At 37.5% G+C, this 22,130-nt stretch overlaps 1 protein-coding gene across 7 annotated transcripts in view; it reads right to left on the bottom strand.

The window, feature by feature from the left end:
- The window catches only part of SRPK2 (SRSF protein kinase 2), a 243,460-nt gene that overhangs the window by 67,006 nt on the left and 154,324 nt on the right, over positions 1-22,130 (bottom strand). For all 7 annotated transcript variants that reach the window (XM_045828334.1, XM_045828327.1, XM_045828329.1 and 4 more), the window contains one exon: positions 6,154-6,305. In XM_045828334.1, the coding sequence (XP_045684290.1) occupies positions 6,154-6,305 (152 nt within the window). The remainder of the gene's footprint in view (positions 1-6,153; positions 6,306-22,130) is intronic.

Consider the following 22,130-nt stretch of genomic DNA (forward strand, 5'->3'; position numbering starts at 1 on the left):
CCAGGTGCTAGTAACAGAGTGGGAAAGGCTCTGCCATTGAGTTTATATTCTAGTGGCAAAGTCATGAAGCCATGAACTCCTAGAAAGGAGGGGCTCTTTCTCATTTACTTTTATATTCCTTTGGTAAATTCCAAGGTATTACACATAGTAAAGCCTCAAAGAGTTCAAGTGCATGCTAACTAAAGCTCACTGATCAACATCCTAGTCAACAGTAACTCACAGCACCAACAAGTGTCAGAATCTCCTCAGTCTCCATGAAAGAAACATAATGAGGCCTTAATAATTCAACAGCATCTATTACTTTGTTCATATAGATAAACCGAGTTTCCTTTTAAGGCTTCAAGGAAGCCAAATTAAGCCAATTAATTTTAAAAACACATGCAACACGGTGAATTAAGTATGTGTACAGTGTAGTTTTAAGGAAAAGAACTGTGAATGCATAAAGGTTATCTGTTTCTCTTCAAAAAGAACAGACATGAAAGACTACAGAAAACACCTGAGCTGCAGGACACCATTTCTAAGGCAACCTTGCATAAGGTATATTATTTTCTTAAAAATGAAAAAAAACCCCGAAGCTATAAAATAGTAATGTCATAGATTGTGGACAAGGCCAATGAGAACTTATAACCACCAACATTAAGCTCTGATTTATTAAAATTCATCCAGTCTGTGTGCAAACATTTATATGCTTATACTATTGTTTTGAAGAAGATATTTCTAAATTTTGAAAGAAATAAACTGTGTTCCACTGTGTATAACATATAACAAATCTGGAGCATTATGGATAATTTTTAAGGCAGAAACAAAGTATCTGTACTCTAACTGGGTGCCCTCCATGGCATATCAAGCTCCTTATCTAACATGCCTCCTCAGAGACACAAGTGCTGTCACTGCTGTCTATCCCTGAGCTGCAGCTTACCACTAGAGACAATCCTTTCAGCCTCTGAAATATCTTTATTGTGCTGTGGATAGTTCAAATGTAGTGGGGTTAACAAAATGCATAGCCCTTGACCACAGGCAATCTTTAAGACTGGTGAAGGAATAACAAATGAACACAGAAATAAATATATAATTCTAAACAGTGATGAGGACAGGGCGTTATGGCAGATAGTTCTGTGAGTGGTATAGTGAGGGGTCTAAGATGTGATCCCTAAGATGTGATTCCTAAGATGTGATTAGGGATTAAAAGAAGGCCTTTCTAAGAAAATAACACGTTTTAGTACCAAGTCAGATCATAATTATGTTGAAATTGATGTCTCCAGAAAAAAAAATGATGAAATTGTAAAATGTGCAAATTATCTACAAGTAATTTAGAAGAGCCACAAAAACAGGATCTCTGAGGAGCCAGTCATTGCAGGCAGCATGATGTAACAAAGAATTGTTCCTATTGTCACCATGTACTGGTCCTCGTAGCAAATATGTGCTGAAGGTTCTGAAAAAATTCTGGAACATAGGTAATTCAAAGCAGTCACTTCTCTTACACAGTGAATCAGTCATAGAGTAACAAGTACAGGGAAGGGTCACTTCTGTGGAGTATAAGAGAAATTGTACATGCCTTAGACGAGCCAGCCTTAGCTTCAATGTGCAGAAATACCACCTAATGAACTTGTTAAACATTTGGAGTCTGGGTCCTACCCCCAGGGACTCGAAGGCAGGATTTACAGTACAGCCAAGGAGTGCTTACCAGGCACCCACAGAGATTCTGCTGCAGGTGGTAAAAAGGTCGCACTCTGAAAACCCACATTCCACTAAAATCTCCTCACAGGAGGAGGTTTTGCACTGGCAAGGCTTTATGCTCAAGCTCACGAGAGAGCACACATTACACAAGGGCCTCCTGGAAGTGTTTGTTTACAGGCTGACCCATTACCTGACCCTCCTTATCCTCTAGGCTTGGAAGCAGAAGTCTGAGTAAACTGGAAGCCTGCTGTTACAGTTCCTGCCCCAGATAATTGAGGGAGGTGACAAGGAAATAAGACAGGAAGAGAGAAAAGCAATGCTGACAGCTCTCTCTCTCTGCAGAGGCTAGGGAAACAAACCCACCACAGCCAGGCAGTTAGACCATGAAGGGAACCAGCATGAATGGGTACAGCATCAAAGTCCAGATGGGAACACAGCTGAGAGGAGAATGATGGAACAAAGACAGGGTAGAAGACAGTAAAATTCATACTTCTGAAAAAACTTCTGTGTGTCAAAGTAGTATGCCACATACTTTACATATTTTTCTCATTTTATTCTTCATAAAATCTTAGGTGATAAGATGGTATTATACATTATACTAAAGAGGTACTGTATCATAGATGAAGGAACTAAAGCCTAGGAGGTAAGAAACTCATCCAAGGATACAGAGTTAAGGAGCCAGGTTTTGAGCCCAGGTTTCTCAGACACCAAAGTCCATGATTCTCTTGGATTCAGTGGGAGAGCTAAAAAGAAGATGGGCAGGAACAAGCTGGATAAGAATTAAAGAAGAGCTCCACACCAAAGAGAATGACAAGTAGAAAGAAGCAACAATCATTAGCAGTATTAAAACTTTAAATAGTGGCCTTTTGTTTAAATGTCTGAGGTTTCACAAGTTTTGAATGGGAAACAATTTTAGGTAAAGAGGTAAAAAGTTAAGATGAAATTTAGCTGATCATAAATGATGCAGAATGGCAATGCCCCAAATGCGTTCTACAGCTGTTTGTGGAACTGTGACTCCACCCCCCACCGTATCTATGCATTTCCTGTGACAAACAAATATTTCTTTTGTAAAAAGATAAAATATGTGTTATGTTTTGTCGCTGTTGTTGTTTACTTTGAGAGTACTGTGGGGCAAAGGTTCCCCAGAAATGAGTCAAAGAAAACCAGGGGACCAGGTGAAGTGATAGACAAGAGAGACAAGACACCTCAACAGCTTAAGTAAAACAGCCTTAAACAGTGAAAGTCATCCTGCCCCTTCACCCTTCCTGAACAATTCAGTCCACAGCCATTAAAAAGGGACAAGCAACAAAACATGTCTAAGTACAAGTTTGATGAGGAAAGGGAAGAGATGCCCAGTGACAGCAATGGGTGACTCATTACATACAAGGGAATTAATCAGATCAGTAAATATGATGAGGATAATGACAGCCTAGTCTCTTACTGTCAAAGAAAGAAATTACAAATATAGAAAGGGAGAAAATTGGGCTGACTCCTCTGGTATTAGAGTGAAATTAGAGATATCAGATTAAGCTCATGGATTTTAGTATGTACATAAATACAGAAATGCAGACAGAGAGAGGTATAGAAACGTAAAACAAGTGTGTATGTGTTTGTGTACCTCTGAGCAATCTGGAAGCAATGACACCTCAATAGCAATAATCACATGTAATGGCCCAGGTCTTGCTTTCTAAATACTATTCTCCACTTGTAGAAAGAGCTGATTATAGGGCTGGAGCTGGAAAAATTCAAGATTGTACTTGAAAGTAAGAAAGTGTTCAAAGGATGACAGGGACATTTCAAAAGAATGTAGAACCAACCTGAAGGGGCTCCTAACAGCCAAATTTGGGGTAATCCAAACACCAAAACAAAAAAGGAGAATAATTGATTATAACTGGCTGAGTAACAGGGAAATCCATGAATGAGTCCATCTGAGACAGAAAGACAGAGAGATGAACCAGAGGGATAGATGGGTTAGAGGGAGAAAAAGAAAAGGAAGAAAGAAGTTGATTTGCTGATTAAAGGATACTTAAATAGTAACTCTCAACAAAATGCTTATGAATTACCAGGGAGAAAGAGTAGCTTCAGGTTGCAGATACTCAGCAGACACCATCTTAAACAAGTGATTGACCTCAACTGTAACGGTATAAATCAAAACCATGCACTACCTGAAAAGATTTTTTTAATACTGAAAATTAAGAAACATATTATAAAACAACCAGTCTACAATGTTCAAAACGTTGTAAAAGTCCAGAAGAGACTAAGGAACTGACTAAAGAAACAAGAAAACAAAATGTAACGTGACTCTTCAAAAGTTAGTTTTCACATAAAGAACAATATTGGGCAACTGGCAAAACCTAAATAGGATCTGAGGATTGAATGATAGAAATAAATCAACACTAACTTCCTGATCTTGGTGGTTGTATTGTGGTTACATAGGAGAATGTACTAGATTGCAGGCAAAATATACTAAAGTATACAGGATTGATAAAGCATCATGTTGGTAACTTAAACTCACCTAGTTTCAGAGGAGGTGGGAAGTTCCCTGTTCTATTCAGAGGGAAGAGAAGAGAAGCCGGGGAGAGGGCCGCAGTTCTCCTACCAGGCATTCCCAATTCCACGGACTCCTCACATGCATTTATGTCAGTTATCTTAGATAACCTATTATGGTCTATAGCACAAAATTCAGAGAATGGCAGCTGTTGCATGTATGTTAATCAGAGGCACAGTTACTTACAAAGTTAGAGGTAAGAGTGAGTTGAATGTAAGAAGAGAACCTTACCATCTCTAACATGCCCTATGAGGCTGACCTAATACTCTTAAGATGTTTCAAGTTCAGTGAATATTACCAAGAATCAGACCCAACTGTGGAGTTCTTCATTCACAGCCCTGTAATTTGGCCTGGAGTACCCACAGAGCTGATTCGCAGAGGTGGTATGGGGATGAGAGTACTGGTTACATCTCCTGATCCATCATCTCCTGCCAGGTGCAAAGCAAGCCGTTCTCATTCCCACATGGTGAATGAAGCCTGTGTGCTGAAGATAACTGTTCCTACAGGTGACCTCAATGCTGTGCATAAGCAGCAAAATCAAAAGACAACTGTCCACATCTCCTCTTCAAACTTAATTTCCAAGTCAAGAAATGCAGATTAAGAAGGAAGATGAAAAACATCATCTTTTTACCTTCCCAAACTGTCTCTGTACCTTCTTTTTCATAGTAGATGGCACAAACCTTTAGGGTCATAATCATTACTCATACAAATGCTAAAGACCCACAATCCTTTTTCTAAGGAAAACACAGTCTGCACATAGAAACCCATACCTATGGAGCAATCAGGTTAGAGTGAAGATTAGTTCTTAAACTTTCAAAGCAGAATGGTAACTTTCTCTCCCTCTTAATGGTAACTAAAAAGTACAATGTTCCTTAACTAACACACAAATGGCCTGCAATCACTAAATAAATTCATACAAGGATATTATAGAGCCAAAGATTCGTTAATGCTTTATGGCCTGAATGTGTGCATCTTCTGCCATATAGTCTTGCGCTGCACAGAATCTGACTTACTTTTCCCTTTATCTGTAGTAAGTGTCTCATCAAATGTTCAGAAGCTCAGAATCCCAGAGACTGATAATTTTCTATTAGAGGTAATTGAAGTCCAAATGAGTAGTTAGGTAACAAAGAGGCAGCTGAATAGACACAGCAGCCTTCCTTCCTCCTAGATTCTCAAGCATCCAGTGTACACAAAGTATGGAGTCTGGATCACATTGTTCTCAATTTTCACCACACAACATGCTTGCCTTTTAGGGGTTTACTATATGCTCTTGGTCTTTACAAAGCCTTATACAAGAGCACCCTAATAGAACAATTTCTGTCTTCTGTGAAATCATAGCTGAAAGCATAATCCACTATGCCACACAATGGTAGAACCCACAGAATGTCTTTTTCATTGAGTACAATGCCAGGAAAAAACTCTGTCTCTATAAACAAATGAGCAGGCTTTCTTTCCACAGACGATGAGCACTATGTAATTCAATGCTTTACAGACAAAGGAGCAGTTCCTTGCTAGTCTTAGCAGCCAGAAAACTTAAAGCCAAGTGCAGTGAACAACATTATATTGTCTCCCCTCAGGAACCTGGCACCTTCTACTCTATGTGTTCTTTTTGGATGGGTATTATGCTTTTATCTTTAATTGTCCTGCTTTATACTATCTTTAATTCTATCAGCACATTTAAATACACCTGTAAGTACCCAGAGTATGTATGTATATATTATGTATATTTTCTCTCTCTCAACAATTTTCCTCCTGATACTGCTTACATACTCGGGTATCATTCAATATTTAATGATCTAAGAATTTAAAATAATAATGACACCAAGAGGCTAATTTAATAAAGACCAAGTAATCTGAATCATTAACTCCCCTTGTCCATTCCTAAAATAAATCATAGAGGGGCTCAGCAGGGAAGGCAAGCACAACACCTTTACAGTAGTCTGCGGGGTCCTCCTGCTCCTCATCATCTGAGCCCAGGATCTCCTCCTCTGGCTCTGGAGGCGTGGGGTCTGGTAGAGGTGGCGGTGGTGGCGGAGGTGGCGGTGGAGTAACTAAGGGAGCTTTCTGTTGAGGCTCCGGCCTGAAACAGCAGAAAGAAAATTCTGACTTAGAAGCAAATCTTGCATTGTGGAGAAACTTGAGTTTCTTAATATGGAAAATTAACAGAACTTATACACTAAGCAGAAATGTTGACTGATGTCACTTCATCCATTTTAACTTAACTCAAGTAATGTTTCAACACAGGCCAGGAGGGAAAAAACCACCCTTACTAGCCAATGCCGTATTTTTCGGACTATAAGACGTACCCTTGCCCCTCGAAATTTGGGAGGAATAATGGTTGTTAATGCTGCTGTTGAGTTCTGTTTGCATTTACATTGGTGAAATATTATGTTATTTATGTTATTAAATGTTTTACCACATTTTTTGCTTCAATTTTTTCCCCTATTTTCTTCCTCTAAAATCTAAGTGCGTCTTATGGGCCGAAAAATATGGCGCCCTTGTGTTTTTTACAGGCACATTTTCACCCCGAGCTTCGATATTATTTAAGTCCTGATAATATTATAAAATGTAAGTAAAATAAAGGGGTATCCCCCATTATATACAAGCACATCCCACAGAGATTATAAAAAGACATGAGAGCAGTCCTGACCTGATAAAGGGGCTTATTTTCCATTATTTTAAATCAGAGTTTCTTTTCCTACAAAAATAGTAAAAATGTGCTCAGGTATCCTGAGTAACTCATAAAAGCTGGCTAAAATATAACTGTAGCTGATATATGGTTATTTTCATTACAGAATTCAGTTATCTATTAACCCTGTTTATCAAAAACACTGCCCCAATTTGGAAATTAAAGAAAATGCCCACTATCAGTATAATACAAATACAGTTCATTCATTAAAGTAAGGTCTGCAATGGTCATTTGTAATTGTCACAAAAAAGCTAAATGATATATAGTATGCTCTTACAAAGAATAGGAAAACCTATAATACAAAAAAACAAAAAAGCTTAAGAGGTTACAGCTATAAACCTTTCAGCTATCTGGAATCACTCAAGAACATACTAAGTGCATACTATACAATTTAACTGCTATGTCTAACTGGGTCCCGGTGGGAGAACTTGAACCTAAAGTCCTAACTTTGGTGCCAGAAGCACATCTCTCCATTAAGCCACAAGCTGCCCTAACAATGGGACCACCATTGCTCTCCAGGGCTGGTCAGAACTGTGGGGGAAAGGGTCAGGCTGACAGGTGTGTTCCCAGGAGCAATTCAGTAGGAGGTCTCTAGGGGAACCCCTAGGCCCTTAGGTGGTGGACAACTGACATTCGGGGGGGGGGGGGCCTGTGCAGTATTCATCTTCTGCACAATGGAAGACTGGTTCCAGTCTCTCTCCTCACTGCAGTACGCAGTCTAAGGCACAGAGCCAAAGCTCACTGTTGAGCCCTAGAACCTGGAGAGGGTCAGCTGTCATAGGATGCAAGTGTACACCTAGAGCTGGCACTAAGAGGCAAGAACAGAGGAGTTGCCCTACTGCCCCTTTCTAAGGTATACCTCTAAATTCTTGCCAGTCTAAGAGTCCCCAAATAGCCCTTACTACACTGACTTCAGCCTAAATTAGCTACAGCTGATTTATGTGGTTTCCTACCAAAAACTCAAACTGCCACAAGCAATGAAGGAGAGAAGGGTGAAAGGCAGCGGAGGAGACACTAGCAGTCATGAGGAAGGGGTGGGGATCATACCCCATTAGTAACCTTAATGGCAAATGCTGTCAAGTATGACTAAATACTTATAAAAAGAATGTTTATCAACCAAAAATGACTTGTATTGATTTCTACATGCTAGAATGTACAAAGACTCAAAGTTACAGCTCCCTGGTTAGCAGACATTGGAGCAGGGTGGTGATGGCACTCCTGAGTGAACCATCCCTCCTGATGGAGAAATGAAAGGGAATATCACAACCAAACACCCACATCACTGCCAGAACACAGCCCAAAATTCCAGCAGACCTTGTGGAAGTGCAATCACCTTTCTAGCAGCCTTGCAAATATGTGTTCTCTGAACAAACATGCCCTCAACTGAAAGTAGAATTGTCCCAGGCAAAGGAGAGACCTGGCAAAGGGGAGGCAGGGCACCAGCAGCAGCTCTGCCACTTCCCCAGAGGCAAGAGGAAGTGAGAGACACAGTTTTCAGCAGTGTGGGTGGAATCTCTCTACCTGACACATTGGCTCCAACAGAAATACTTTGAAAGTTGGCTATTTCTTCCTTAGAAACTGTATGAAAAAAGAAGTCTCTAAATGTAAAAGAAAAACAAGTTACATTCCTTGCAGAAACCATGTAACAAGTAATGGAAGGAGAACTGGAGGGTTTTGTTCTATAGTGTGGGGCATCTTGTGCTCAACACGACCAACATTTGGGCCAGACAACTCATGGTCATGGGGGCTGTTTTGTATGCTGCAGATGCTGTCAGCATCCCTGGCCTCTACCATTACAGTCAGTAGCACAAACACACCAACCTCTAGTTGTGATCATCAAAACTGTGTCCCAACACTGACCAATTCCCTGGTGCAAAATCATGCCTACATGTTCTCAAGTAGTATTTTCTATATGAAGCTTTACCTCAACGGGGTAGAATGTAAAAAGAGAGGAGATTCTAATTTTCACATCCCATTTTTCTCTTGTGGGAGGTTCAAGAACCTTTGTCAGAATGCATGTCTCTCAATTATTCTTTATCCGTTTGGTGAGTTGCCTGTGTTGGTCAACAAAGTTCTCAGACCCTCTGGTCTCAGAGAGCATGCACTTCTCATCCCACCAGTGAGGGTCCCATTGAGCAAGCAGATAAAAAGCTCCCCTCAGAGCCACAGGTATCAAGTTAAAGGGAGGTGTCAGGGTACACTGAAGTAGAAAGGAAGTTGAGTAATGTTGATGCAGTATTTCAACTGATTATCTATCAAAACATCCAGAACTGTGCCGTTCAGCACAGCAGCCAATGGCCCCATGTGGGTTCTAAATGTGGCTACTCCAAACTGAGGTATGCTCTAAGTGTAAAATATGTACTGAATTTTCCAAGATTTAGTTAAAAAATGTAAAATATTTTATTAATAATTTTATTTTATAACATGTTAAAATGATATTTTAGATTAAATGAAAAATTAAAAATAAATTTAACTGATTCTTTTTACTTTTGTTAATGTAGCTACTAGAATACTTTGGAGGCTACAATTGTACTGAATAGCACTACTCTAGACCCTTCAGATTCACCAATACCAAAGAGGAAGCTTGACCTCAAAAATCAGAGATTCCTGATCACACAAGTGATTGTTATTTTTTCCAAGGCTTCTAGTAACCTGCTTTACATTAGTTATCGTCAAGTCTCAAATCACTCAATTCATCATAGTAAGATTCAACACAATGTAAACTGTCAAATGTTATAACCCCAATCCATGATTCTTATTCATCCCACCACCCCTGTTACTGCTTACCACACAGGAAACAAGTAAATCTGTCTTAAGAAAGATGTATGCAAGACAGAACAACAGCACATCATCTTCAAGGCTGGCTTTTTCAAACTGGTTTCTGGTAGTTTCTACAGTACTTCAAAGCCTGATTAAATCTTAATTGTTAAAAAAATCAAGGGGTGACAGGTTATCCTACCAAATATATAGTCATGAAATAAACTTAATCAATCAATTTTTATGAAAACCAGCAAGAAGTTATCTCATGTGAGAACCACTAGAAACATGTAAGAAGCCCTGAAGGGAAGACCCATAAATAATTTTGACAAGGGTGCCAACACCTTGTCAAACAAATGGTACTGGAACAAATGAATATTAGTGCATTAAAAATTAAAGTTGTAACTCTACTTCCCACATACATATTAATTCAAAATGAATTAAAGACCTAAATGAAGGAACAAAAACTGTAAAACTTGCAGGAAAAAATATACAAACAAATCTTCATTACTTTAGGTTAGGCACTGTTTGTTAGATATAACACTAGACTTGAAAAACAATAAACTAGATGATCAAAATTAAGAACTTTTGTGTTTCAAAGGGCATCATTAAGAAGTAAAGGACATCCCACAGAATGGAAGAAAATACCTACAAATCATGCAACTGATAGGGACTTATATCTAAAATTTGAAAAGAACTCTTACAACTCAATAATAAAAAAAAATAAACCAATTTAAAAAGAAGAAAAAGACTAAAACAGACATTTCTGCAAAGAAAATGTAAAAATGACCAATAAGCACATGAAAAGATGTTCAACATCATTAGTCATTTGGGAAAAGGAAATCAAAACCACAATGAGATACCACTGTCAAGGATGAAAAAATTGGAACCCTCATATGTTGTAGCAAGAGTGTAACATGGCACAGCTCTTTTGGAATACCTGAAAGTTCCTAAAAAGTTTAAGTTTAAAGTTACCATATCATCCAATTCTACTCCTAGGTATAAACCCAGAAGAAATGAAACCATACAGGGTGGGTAAAGTAGATTTACAATTGTGAATATGCAAAATAGTTTATTCTGGTATTATTGTGTTATTTTATTATTATTTTTATTTTTATTTTTATTATTTCATATCCTTATTTATGATTTATCTTTCAGGTAATGACTTTTTCCATACAAACAACTGTAAACCTATGTTTGCACACACTGTATGTCCCACAAAACCTTCTGCAAAGATGCCCATTGCAGCATGATTCATGAAGAAAGCAGAAATAACCTGAATGTGCATCAACTGATAAATAAAATGTGTTAGATCCCTACCATGTAATGTCATTCAACAATAAAAAATGAAATACTGATTCATGTCATGTATATCATCCTTAAAAGCATTACACTAAGTGAAAAATGCCAGTTACAAAAGATGACACGTTGTATGATTCCATTTTATATCAAAATGTTCAAAATCAGCAAATGTATAGAGGAAACTAATGTTTGCTTAGGGCTGGGAGTAGGAGAAAGGAGACATGGGGATTGACTGTTAATAGGAGCAGGGTTTCTCTAAGAGGATAAAAATGTTCTCACATGGTGATGGTTACACAACCCTGTGAACATATTAAAGAAATGTACACTGTAAACATGTAAGTTGTATGGTATGTGGATTATACCTCAAAAACCTGTTTTTAAAAAGCAAAAGCCTATACAACTATATAATATACTTTAATGTCCACTTTACACCTTTATAAAGTATATGCTTCCAAGAGAAAATAGAAATATCTACATTTAAACAATCTCTGTGCGTGGTCTTTTTTACAGCTGCCTCAACCGTATTTCCTGTGAAAAGCAGTATGTAGTTGCGTAAAAAGTAAACTCAGAGTCTATCTAATTGACCAAAGTTTACACAAGGCACTAATTTGAGAACATGTTCTCATGTAACACGAAACATACCACCTCAGTGACTGGAATAAAAAATTTAGAAAGCAAAATTCCAACTAGTCATTTACATAACTATTAACTAATCATTACCCCAAATAGAGGATATCACAAAAATGCAATTTAATAAGAAACCCACAAAATATTTTGCTTTAAACATATTACTAAGATTATTCTGTCATGCTTACCTACTACATATTATATTTTTCATGTACATTTGCTCTATCAGAAAAGGGAGGACAAGCGAAACCCTAAAGAAATGCATTCATCATCTGCTCTAAATTGCCATGGTAACTGGGTGGGAGTTCCAATTTCCTTTCAGCTATTTCTTTTGAGTAGAGAAAAAGACAAATAAACTTCACATTTGGAAGGAGAAAAAAAAATCCTTGGTATCAGCCTAAATAGCAACTGACACAATTTAAGAAATTTTCATTCAATTACTATTTAACCAAAATAAAAGGAGTTCCAAATGAATCACTTTAGGCAGCATTCTAGGGATATCACATAAACTCACATTTCTTTTCCTTCCTTTTCTGTGTCCACCACCTAATCTAAAATTCACTCTCTTCTCTCCCTTCTTCTCATTCTCCCTCTCTCAGTGGTAACTGCTAGCCTGAGAAATATACAATCTGGCATTTCTTCTTAAGGATAGACTCAATCAATATATACTTTCTCTCAAAATAGTTTATCTAAAAAGGCTTGCTGTAACATTGAGTACAGCCACACAGCTAGGGAGGAAAAAGCCATAATGATCTCATTCATTCCTCTCTAATGAAAAGAGAATTTCTAAACTCTGTGTAAATCAAACCTAAATGGGAAGTGTCTGCTGTGGTAGCCAGCATTCTAAAATGAGCCCCAATGATCCTCATCCTCACCCTTGTATAATTAATCCCTGGTCTCCTGAGTGTGGGGAGACCCTGTGAATGCCATATCACTCTCATAATTACATTATGTTATATGGCAAAAGGTGGGCCTGACTTAACCACATGAGCCTTTAAAAGTAGAGGGTTTTCTCCAGCTGCTCATGGATCAAAGAGATGTGTTTGGGCTGGCCTGGATGAAAGCAAACATCCATGTGTGAACTGCCCATTTATTAGGGCCACAAAGCAAGGTGGCTCTAGGCGTGAGAAAGATCCCCAGACAACAGCTAAGGATAGCAAGAACTAATTAGTTCTGTCAATGATGAGTGATTCTGGAAGAGGGCTTGAAGCCCTAAATGAGAACTGCAGCCTAAGCCATCAGCTAGATTTCAATCCAGTGACTATCCAGTGCTGTGCTGTGTAGCCCTAACTTCTGACCTAGATAGCTGTGAGTTAGTAAGTAGGTACTGCTAAATGTGTGGTAATTTGTTGTGTGGCAATAAAGATTAAATACAGATACCAAGTTCTCAATAAGTGTTAGAGTAGTTCGTGTTAAATTATCAGATTTTGGTCTCAAGAGTGAGATCTTGGTTTGTTTGTTTGTTTTTTTTTAATGATTGGTCAGAGAAACTAAGAAGCTGGGTAATCAATCAGGATTGAAAGCCAATTCTCTTTTGCACCTAAGCAAGTTAAAATATAAAAAAAAACCTTATTCCCCAAATTCCAACAGAATGACACTTAGATTTCCTTACTTTCAAAAATTGCATTATTGTTTTAGAATATGGAACACAGCCAACTAAAAGTTAGCAAAGATGTAAGTAAACCATACCTGCTTCTCAACTAATTCACATTTTAGACAACAAAGGGGCTGACATAGCTACATCTTATGCCACTGATACTATTAATATTTTGTAAAATATTTGTGGGCCCTGGCAAAAAACGTTATTACTACTCAAGTGGAGAAAGACTGATAGAAAAGTTTAAACCAAAGAGCTCAAAGGCATGTAAAATGACATCCAGTGATTCCACAAAGACTCAGAAGAGTGTCTATGGCACATCAAGAAGTAAACCAGGAACCAAGGGAGCACAGCACTGGGAGATGGATGGTCTAGAAAGGGGAGAGAAATGCACACAAATACAAGGCCCAGGAAACAAGGTGACCAGAGGTACAAAGGCCTCCAGCAGTCTGGTGTGGCTGCAGACAGGGAAGACCTTCAGCAGCAGTCAGGTCACTAATGAATGAACCACAGTTCCAAGGAGTTTGGACCCTATCCTTATGGCAAGTAGGCACCATTGAAATGCAATTTTAGGACCAGAGATTTGCTTTCTGCGAATAACATATGGAATTATTGCACAGAACGTGTAGAAAGGATATAAGCTGGAGCAAGGAAACCAGTGAGGAGATAAGTCCAGGGACGAGATAAAATCCTGAACTCAGAACCTGGTAGTTCATTTGCTGGAGGTGTGTGTTTGTCTCCTAGATTTCTGGTAGTAAGCAGAGAACCAAGCAGAAGGAAGAAGGGTCTTCAGAGAAAATGTACTCTGCCTTAAGCTCATCTGAGTTTGAGGAGCAGTGTAGAAATACAGCAGATTGTTTGATATGTGGAATCTATAGCTAAAAAATAAATGTTTTGGCTGCAAATACAAGCAGAGGTCATATGCAAGCAGTTGTGAGCCAACCCCTTTCCAAGCATGTTTGAGTGCCAAGGATAAATGAGCAATGAAAGCCAAGGGCAGAGCCTCTTTCGAAGCCAAAGTACACGGTTATTATTCAAGCCACCAACAAAATCTAGACTTCCTGGCTCAAGCAATGTATAGGCAATGACCCATATTATAAACATCAATATCAATTCATAAATTTCAAGTGAAGGTTTTAGAGAAATATAGGTATAAAAACCTCATGAAAGCCAACCTTTTACGTTAGGATGACATTTACATATAATAAGAATTAGCAAACTAAGGACTCACATGAAATTATATGTAAAAGCTCTATGAGCCACCCGAAGGCAGGTGGGTGCACATTACACTGCAAAAAACAAACAAAAAAACCTGTTTACTGAGAATTCATGTTGATGAAATTTACCATAACCACTAAAGATTGCCTCATACTCCTCAGGAAATAATGCAAAATGTAACACTCTGGACAAGGTTTCTGCAAATCTCCACAAGTTTTAAATCTAAAAGCAACTACAATTATACAATACAATGGCCACTAGCCAAATTAATTAAAACAAAATAAAACTAAAATTCAGTTATTCAGTCACTCTAGCTGCATTTTAAGTGCTCACACCCACAGATGACCAGTGGTTCCGGCGGGAGCAGTACAGACACAGTACATTTCTATCATCACAGAAAGTGCTATTGGACAGCACTGCTCAGGGCTACAGCAGCATGAACCTATTCCAGTCTATTATTATTTTTATTATGTAAGTAAGATTAACTGAAAAAGTTTGGAACATTTTTTATCAGCCAGCTATTGGAAGTTTTAAAATAAGCTGTAAAATGATAAACAGAAAGGGTATACCCATTTTAAATTTGCTAGATGATTCTCAACACACTACCTTACTGGGACTCACCTTAATGATTTACTCACAGAGACAATGTCTATAAAAATCAAAGTACTGGGACCTAAAAGTCCATCAGTAGGAGACTTTTTGATAACATTTGATAGACTATGGCACAGGCATATAATATAATTCTGCTAAAAGTAATAAAGCAAGTGAAATTAAGAAAATTCCATTTATAACAGCATAAAATAATAAAATACTTAGGATTAAATTGAATAAAATAAGTTCAAAACTTATGCTGTGAAAACTAAAAAAACATTATTAAAAGGAGTTAAAGAAGATCTAAATAAGTAGAAAGACATTCCATATTCACGTACTGGAGATTTAACACTGTTAAAATGACAATATGCCCCAAAGCTACCTACAGATTCAATTCAATCCCTATCAAAATACCTATTGGCTTCTACACAAAAAATGGCAAGCCATTCCTAAATTGCACATGGAAATGCAAAGACCCAGAATAGCCAAAACAAACTTGAAAAAGAACAAAATTGGGAAACTCACATTTCTTGACTTCAAAACTTCCTACAAAGTTACAGTAATCAAGACAATGTGGTAACTGGCATAAAGATGGACATCAATGGGAACAGAGGGTACAGAAATAAATGTTCACACTACAGTCAACTGGTTTTTGACAACAGTGCCAAGACAATTCAATGGGAAAAGAACAGTCTTTTAAAAAAATGGTGATGATACAACTGAATATCCACATGTCAAAAATAAAACTGGGCCCTGGCTGGGTAGCTCAGTTGGCTAGAACTTCATCCTGATATGCCAGGGTTGCAAGTTTGACCTCTGGTCAGGGCATATACAAGAATCAACCAATGAATGCATCAATAAGTAGAACAAACTGATGCTTCTCTCTCCCTTCCTCTCTCTCTAAAAATCAATTTAAAAAAAGAAATAATAAAACTGGACTCCTAATTCACACCATACACATAATTAATTCATAACAGTTCACAGGCCTAAACATTAAAAGCTGAAAAACTATATAAAATTAGAAAAGATGTACATCATTAGCCATCAGAAGAATAAAAAATCAAAACCACAATGAGCTACCACTTCACACCCACTGGGATGGCAATAATCAGAAAGAAGATAATAACAAGTGATGGCAAGGATATACAAAAATTAGAACCCTTACACACTGCTTATGAGAAAGAAAAATGTTGCAACCATTTTGAAAAAGTTGAGACAGTTTATCAAGGGGTTAAAGAGTTACCATTATGACCCAGCAAGTCCACTCTTAAGTTTGTAAACAAGACAAATAAAAACATACATCAAAACAAAATCCTGTATATAAGTGTTCATAGCATTATTATTCATAATAGCCAAAAATAGAAAACAATCTCCATGTCCATTAACTAATGAATAAATAAATAAAATGGTGGTATAGCCATATTATAGAATATTACTCAACAATAAAAAGAGATGACAATAAAAAGGAATGAAGTACTGATAGATGCTATAACATGGATGATCCTTGAAAAATTATGGTAAATCAAAGAAATCAGTCACTAAAGATCATATTTAATGATTCCATTTATTTGTGATTCCCAGAATAGACTGGAAGCAGATTAGTAGCTGCTAATGGCTAAGGGGATGGGAAGAAATGGGGGTGACTACTCAAGTGTTCAGGATTTCTTTAGGGAGTGATGGAAATATTCTAAAATATTTTAGGTGGCTGGTGATGGCCACAAAACTGTGAGTACACTGAAAAACCTGTGAACTGTACCATTTTAAATGGGTAAATTATATGGAATGTGGATTGTTTCTCAGTAAAGTTGTTACACAGAATAATCAGGCAGTTCTCTGTGTGCTAATATGAAGAGTGTACCATTGATGAATGAAAAGGTGCAGAGCATTTGTGTATGGCATATATCACTTGTTTTATAGACATAGAAAACATGTGCCTCGCATTCACAGAATGGAGTAATAAGAAAGTGACAGTAACAGCCCTCTCCAGGAAAAGAAACTCAATGACTATTGATCAGACTTTTTAAATTTAGTATCATGTATATGACTACTGGAGTAAATTAATTTATAAAGACAGAAAAGGGAAATAAGGAAAGAGAAAGTAGCTGCTGGGAAAGTGGTTCATTTCTATGACACCCCCTCACCACCCTCGCCTCCCAGCACCTGGGGATAAGTTACTGAAGAACAAGAAAGTGGACTGTCTAGGGCAGCGCCTTTCAGCCATTTTCACCTCACGGCACATGTAAAGTAATTACTACAATTCTGCAGCACACCAAGAAATACAGTTTTCACCAATCTGACAAAAAATAGGTATCATTTTAATTTTAATTCATTCACACCAGATGGCTATTGTTGTGCTGGATGTTGTCATTTTTTAATTTGACAACGCCAGGGAAAAGAGGTCAATGCCCTGATAGTCAAGTATTGCATGTTTTAAAATCTGTGTGAAAATCACTGGTCTGGGACATGGGTAGGCCGCACCTAATTCTATTTTAGAGTTAGAACAAAAGTCAAAGTGCAAACATGTAACTGTCCAGCAGAAAGGCTATGGGTTAGGTTTGAATATTAGTTCCATCACTTAAAAATCCATGAAAACTCAAGCCAGGGACAACTTCTCTAGGCCTCTAGTAAAACTCAGAGGGTTGTGATAATTATAAATGATGTGTATGTGATAGGCAGTCAGAAAAGATTAATCCTCACCTTTCTATCCTTCTGGTGTGTGATCTTGTGAGTGATCTGTTGGGGTGTACTTACTACTCACAGTTGGAGCCCTGAGTAATAAGTACAACCCCAACAGATCACTCATAAGACAGCTACCAGCCCTCTGGCTCTCTCTGTTCATTCATGAGGGTCCTAACACAAGGGTCACCACCAGTCCGACCTCCTAACCCTTCTGCTTCTCAACACATGTATTTTATAATCACAATTAGTTAAGAAATTTAAGTTTCATGAGGATCTCTATTGTTAATTATCATGTATTTCTCACAAGGCAATCTGACAAAATGGATTATACTACTCTTATAATCATCTCTGAAGTATATCTAACATGGATTTTTAAAAACTTAACAAGCAATCAGATTGCTTCATAAATATTCTCTAATTTTAAACGCCTGACTTGTTCTAAAGGTCTTTTTTTTAACAAGTACAAAGTTAAGCCCAGTCCTCAGACTTTCTTGTGAACTAGGGTTCCACACAGTGGATGTTGTTACACAACAAAACTGCTCCTGTCTTAACAAAACTTGTAATTGCTGGCACACAGTTTTGGTCATCTGAAGATTTATTAGTCCTTTGCAATACAGTCTGCCTCTGAAACTTTCTAATTTCATTCATACATATTCTCAAATTTTAAAGGGCTTAATTTTTGAAGACAGGTATTTCAATTAGCACTAATGCCAACCTTATTTACCGGAATTGTGTATAAGGTTCTTCAAAGATGTTGAAGCACATTAGTATTAGTCTTTTAAGAGTGGTCATTTTCAGAGATTGGTGGCTACCTAAAGAAGCCATCAGAAAAACATTTTCTAAGGAAATGAGATTCTGGAAGCACCAAATCCAATCCTAATGAGATAGGGCTCAAGAATAAGGTGAGAGTAGGTTATACTCCAACTAAGCAAACTGGTATTCAAGGAAAGGCTCAACCAGGAAACTAGGCAGCCAGGGCCAGCCAGTGAGTGAGACTTGGGACACCATACATGCACTTCTTCAGACTGGAAAGAAAGGGGAAATCTGCCCTAAGAATTTTTGAACTCAAGCTTCCCCTCAAGCAGAGTTAGCATTTGAATCTATTATTAAAAATAATAATGGAAAATCCCCAAGCCAAGAAATTAATTTAAGTGTTTCTGGGTCATTGCCATCCCATGGATTGTGGAGTAAATAAAAACAAATCCTCTTAGGAGAAATGTACTCTTGACCAGGGTTCCTTGGCAATCTAAGCAATTAAGACTGGACAAATGTAATTTAACAAATTTTTTTTCATATTACTAAATAAACTAGAAAACAACAGCCTAAAAGCAAGCCCCAAAAGATTAATAAACAGCAAAAATAGACTTCAGATACTAGTATTAGGAAGAGACTATAAAATAAGTATGTTCATAATGTTGATACAAGTGAAGGACATTAAAGCATGAGCAGGAAAAAAGACTTGAAATTTGTTGATTAGACAACAAATAATAAGAGACTGGAAGATGGATCTGAAGAAATCATCTAGGATGTTACACAGAAAATAAAGAGATTGAAAATATGAAAGAGTGAGAGCTAGCCTTGACTGGTAAGGCTCAGTCAATTGGGCGACGTCTCACAAAGCAAAAGATTGCCAGTTTAATTACTGGTCGGGGCACATGCCTGGGTTGCAGGCCTGGTCAGGGCCCAGGAGAGTGGCCACCGATAGATGATGTTTTTCTCATGTATTGATGTTTCTCTCTCTCTTTTTCTCCTTCCATTCCCCTTTCTCCAAAATTAAATAAATAAAATCTTTCTTAACAGGACTGAGAACTAAAGTAGTGAATGAAGTCTAACCTATCTACTATTTGTGGTTCTTGGAGAAGGGAGAAAGGGGGTCTGTTAGAAGAAATAATAGCTAAGGACTGCCCAGAATTGATAAAGAACATATGTCTCAAATTCTGACAGCATAAAATGAGTTAGATAAAGAGAAATACTCAGTATAGCAAAACTGAAGAACCCCAAAGTAAAAAGAAAAAATGGTGGGGGTGGGTGAGTCACTCAGACTTTTCCATGTAGGAATGACAATTACACTGTCACCAGACCTCTCAAAAGAAAACATGGAAGTCAAACCACAGTAGTTTAAAATCATCAAAGTACTAAGAGCCAATAACTGACATTCTCAGTTGTGTATCTGGCTAAAAAAAATACATATACATAAAGCAAACAAAAATACTTTAAAACAAAAAAACTTGAGTTTAACATTCACAGACTTCTAAATAAACATCTAAATTTCTTATCAACTACTTTATAAACATAAACTTCTATATTTCCAAAAGACAGAAAATGATTAGGAAGGTCTAAATTATAGAAAATGGTGATTCATAACTAACTGGTAAATACTAATAAATCAAAACAAACATTGAACGTGTAGCTCCAGCTGGCAATAAATACATTACTTAAAATAGCAATATTTTATAAAGAAGCTTTTCAACAGTCCTATTCTGAGCACTATACTCATAATTAACTCATTTATCCTCAAACAACTCTGAGATAAGTGCCATTATTCACTCCATTTTCACCAATGAGGATAATGAGGAACAGAGCTATAAAACATGTTCAAAGTCACACAACTAGAGAGTAGAGAGCCAGGAAGGAAGCTTGCCCTACTAATCAGCAACTGGAAGCAGTGAAACGCTTTAAGATGAACTTTGTCAGATCAAATCTCCTGCTGTACCAGTACTCAGTGGAGAAGGCTGGACAATGGCCGACAATGGAGCTGAGTTTGAAAAGGAAACATTTAGGAAGCACATCCATGGACATGAGATGGTCGTCTGTGGTACTTATATCCACTTACACAATTCAGACTTCTCCAATAACAGAGTGTGACTCACAAGCCTGAGGGGAGGCTGAAGAATGTTCATGTTTGGTAAGCACCCCAGGAGGCTCTGATGTGAGTCCCCACTTTAACAATCATTACACTGTATGCATTGTTCTACACCATTTTATACATAAGGTGCTTGAGCATCCTCAGGTTTTAGAACTGGTCCTGGAACCAATTCCCCGGATACTAAAGGATAGTATACATGAACATGTAACTACTATAACCACTACATGTAAGTCTATTGGACTTTAATGAACTTTTAAATAAGAAAAATCATGTTCATGTACAGTTTGGATATTAGTTGTCAAGAAAATCCTTAGACAAAAGTGCCGGTTTCAAGCTCTCCAAAAGACGATGGTAAAAAGGATAAAATATGGTTAAACAATGGAAAAACTATTCAGTAATAACAAGACAAAACAATAAATGCAACACGAATGAACTCAAAAGCATTGTGCTAAGTGAAAGAAGTCAAACACAAATGACTATATAGTATATGTGTCCATTTTAAAAAGGCACAACTACATTGCCAGGTGCTAAGGAGTGGGGGCAGGTACTGACTACCAGGGAACTGTGGGTGCTGATAAAATGTTACCTTGTGATTGTGACTGTGCTTATACCACGTATGTGTAGATACAACTCACTGAATTGTATATCTAAGATTGGTGCATTTTTACTTTAAGTAAATTATATTTTAATAAAGCTGATTCAAAAAAGACCATCATAGCCACCAGTTAGTTCTCCCACGTGAGCTGCTCTAAACATATGCTGTCCCCATACTCCAACTGGTGAAGGCCCAATGCTTTTAGATATCAAATAGAAAATCCTGCAAACCTCTCCTCAAGTCAGTGATATCATTGATAATAACATAGAAAACTCAGTCCTAATCTTCATGGCCTAGTTTTAAACCACAGACTACCCTGCAAGGGTAGTAATGAACTGATGAAAAACCAAAAGCTTTAGAGCTGAATATAAGAAGAGCCTTACCTAAGGTGGAAGAGAAATTCAAAACGTAAGATGGTGCTAAGACTAGCACCCATGAAACCAAATACTGCAAATTACTCTTTCATTCACAGACAACACGATACCATCTCTGTGCAAGTTTATCTGCCAACTAAAGACTGTCCTGAAACACCAAATCCATCTCTCCGACACAGCAAGGGACTAAGGTACTCCACCAGCCTGAGTATCCCACCAATTTATGTCAAAGAGAACCTGTGAGACTATGATATTCTCTCCTTCCTTTGTGTCATAAATTTTATGATTCTACCCTAAAGTTCCAAATTCTGTATGATTACCCAAGACAGAGAGATACCTCATTTATGTGATCAATAAATACTTACCAAACACCATTTCACTGCTAAAAATGAGTAAAATATGGTTCTTCATTCATGGAACCAGGAGTCTAACAGATTAGATCAGAGATGTATACAAATAATGATATAAAACAAGGCAGACAGCAGCTTGATGATATTACTTCCTTAATTAACTCAATATATTTCAAGGTATACAGTTTCTGGCACTGTTTTCTTTTTTCAATTGATTTTAGAGACAAGGACAAGAAGAGCGTTGGGAGAGATGGGGGGGA

The sequence above is a fragment of the Phyllostomus hastatus genome, unplaced genomic scaffold, assembly GCF_019186645.2.
Source record: "Phyllostomus hastatus isolate PE091 unplaced genomic scaffold, TTU_PhHast_1.1 phas_scaffold_78, whole genome shotgun sequence".
NCBI lineage: Eukaryota > Metazoa > Chordata > Mammalia > Chiroptera > Phyllostomidae > Phyllostomus > Phyllostomus hastatus.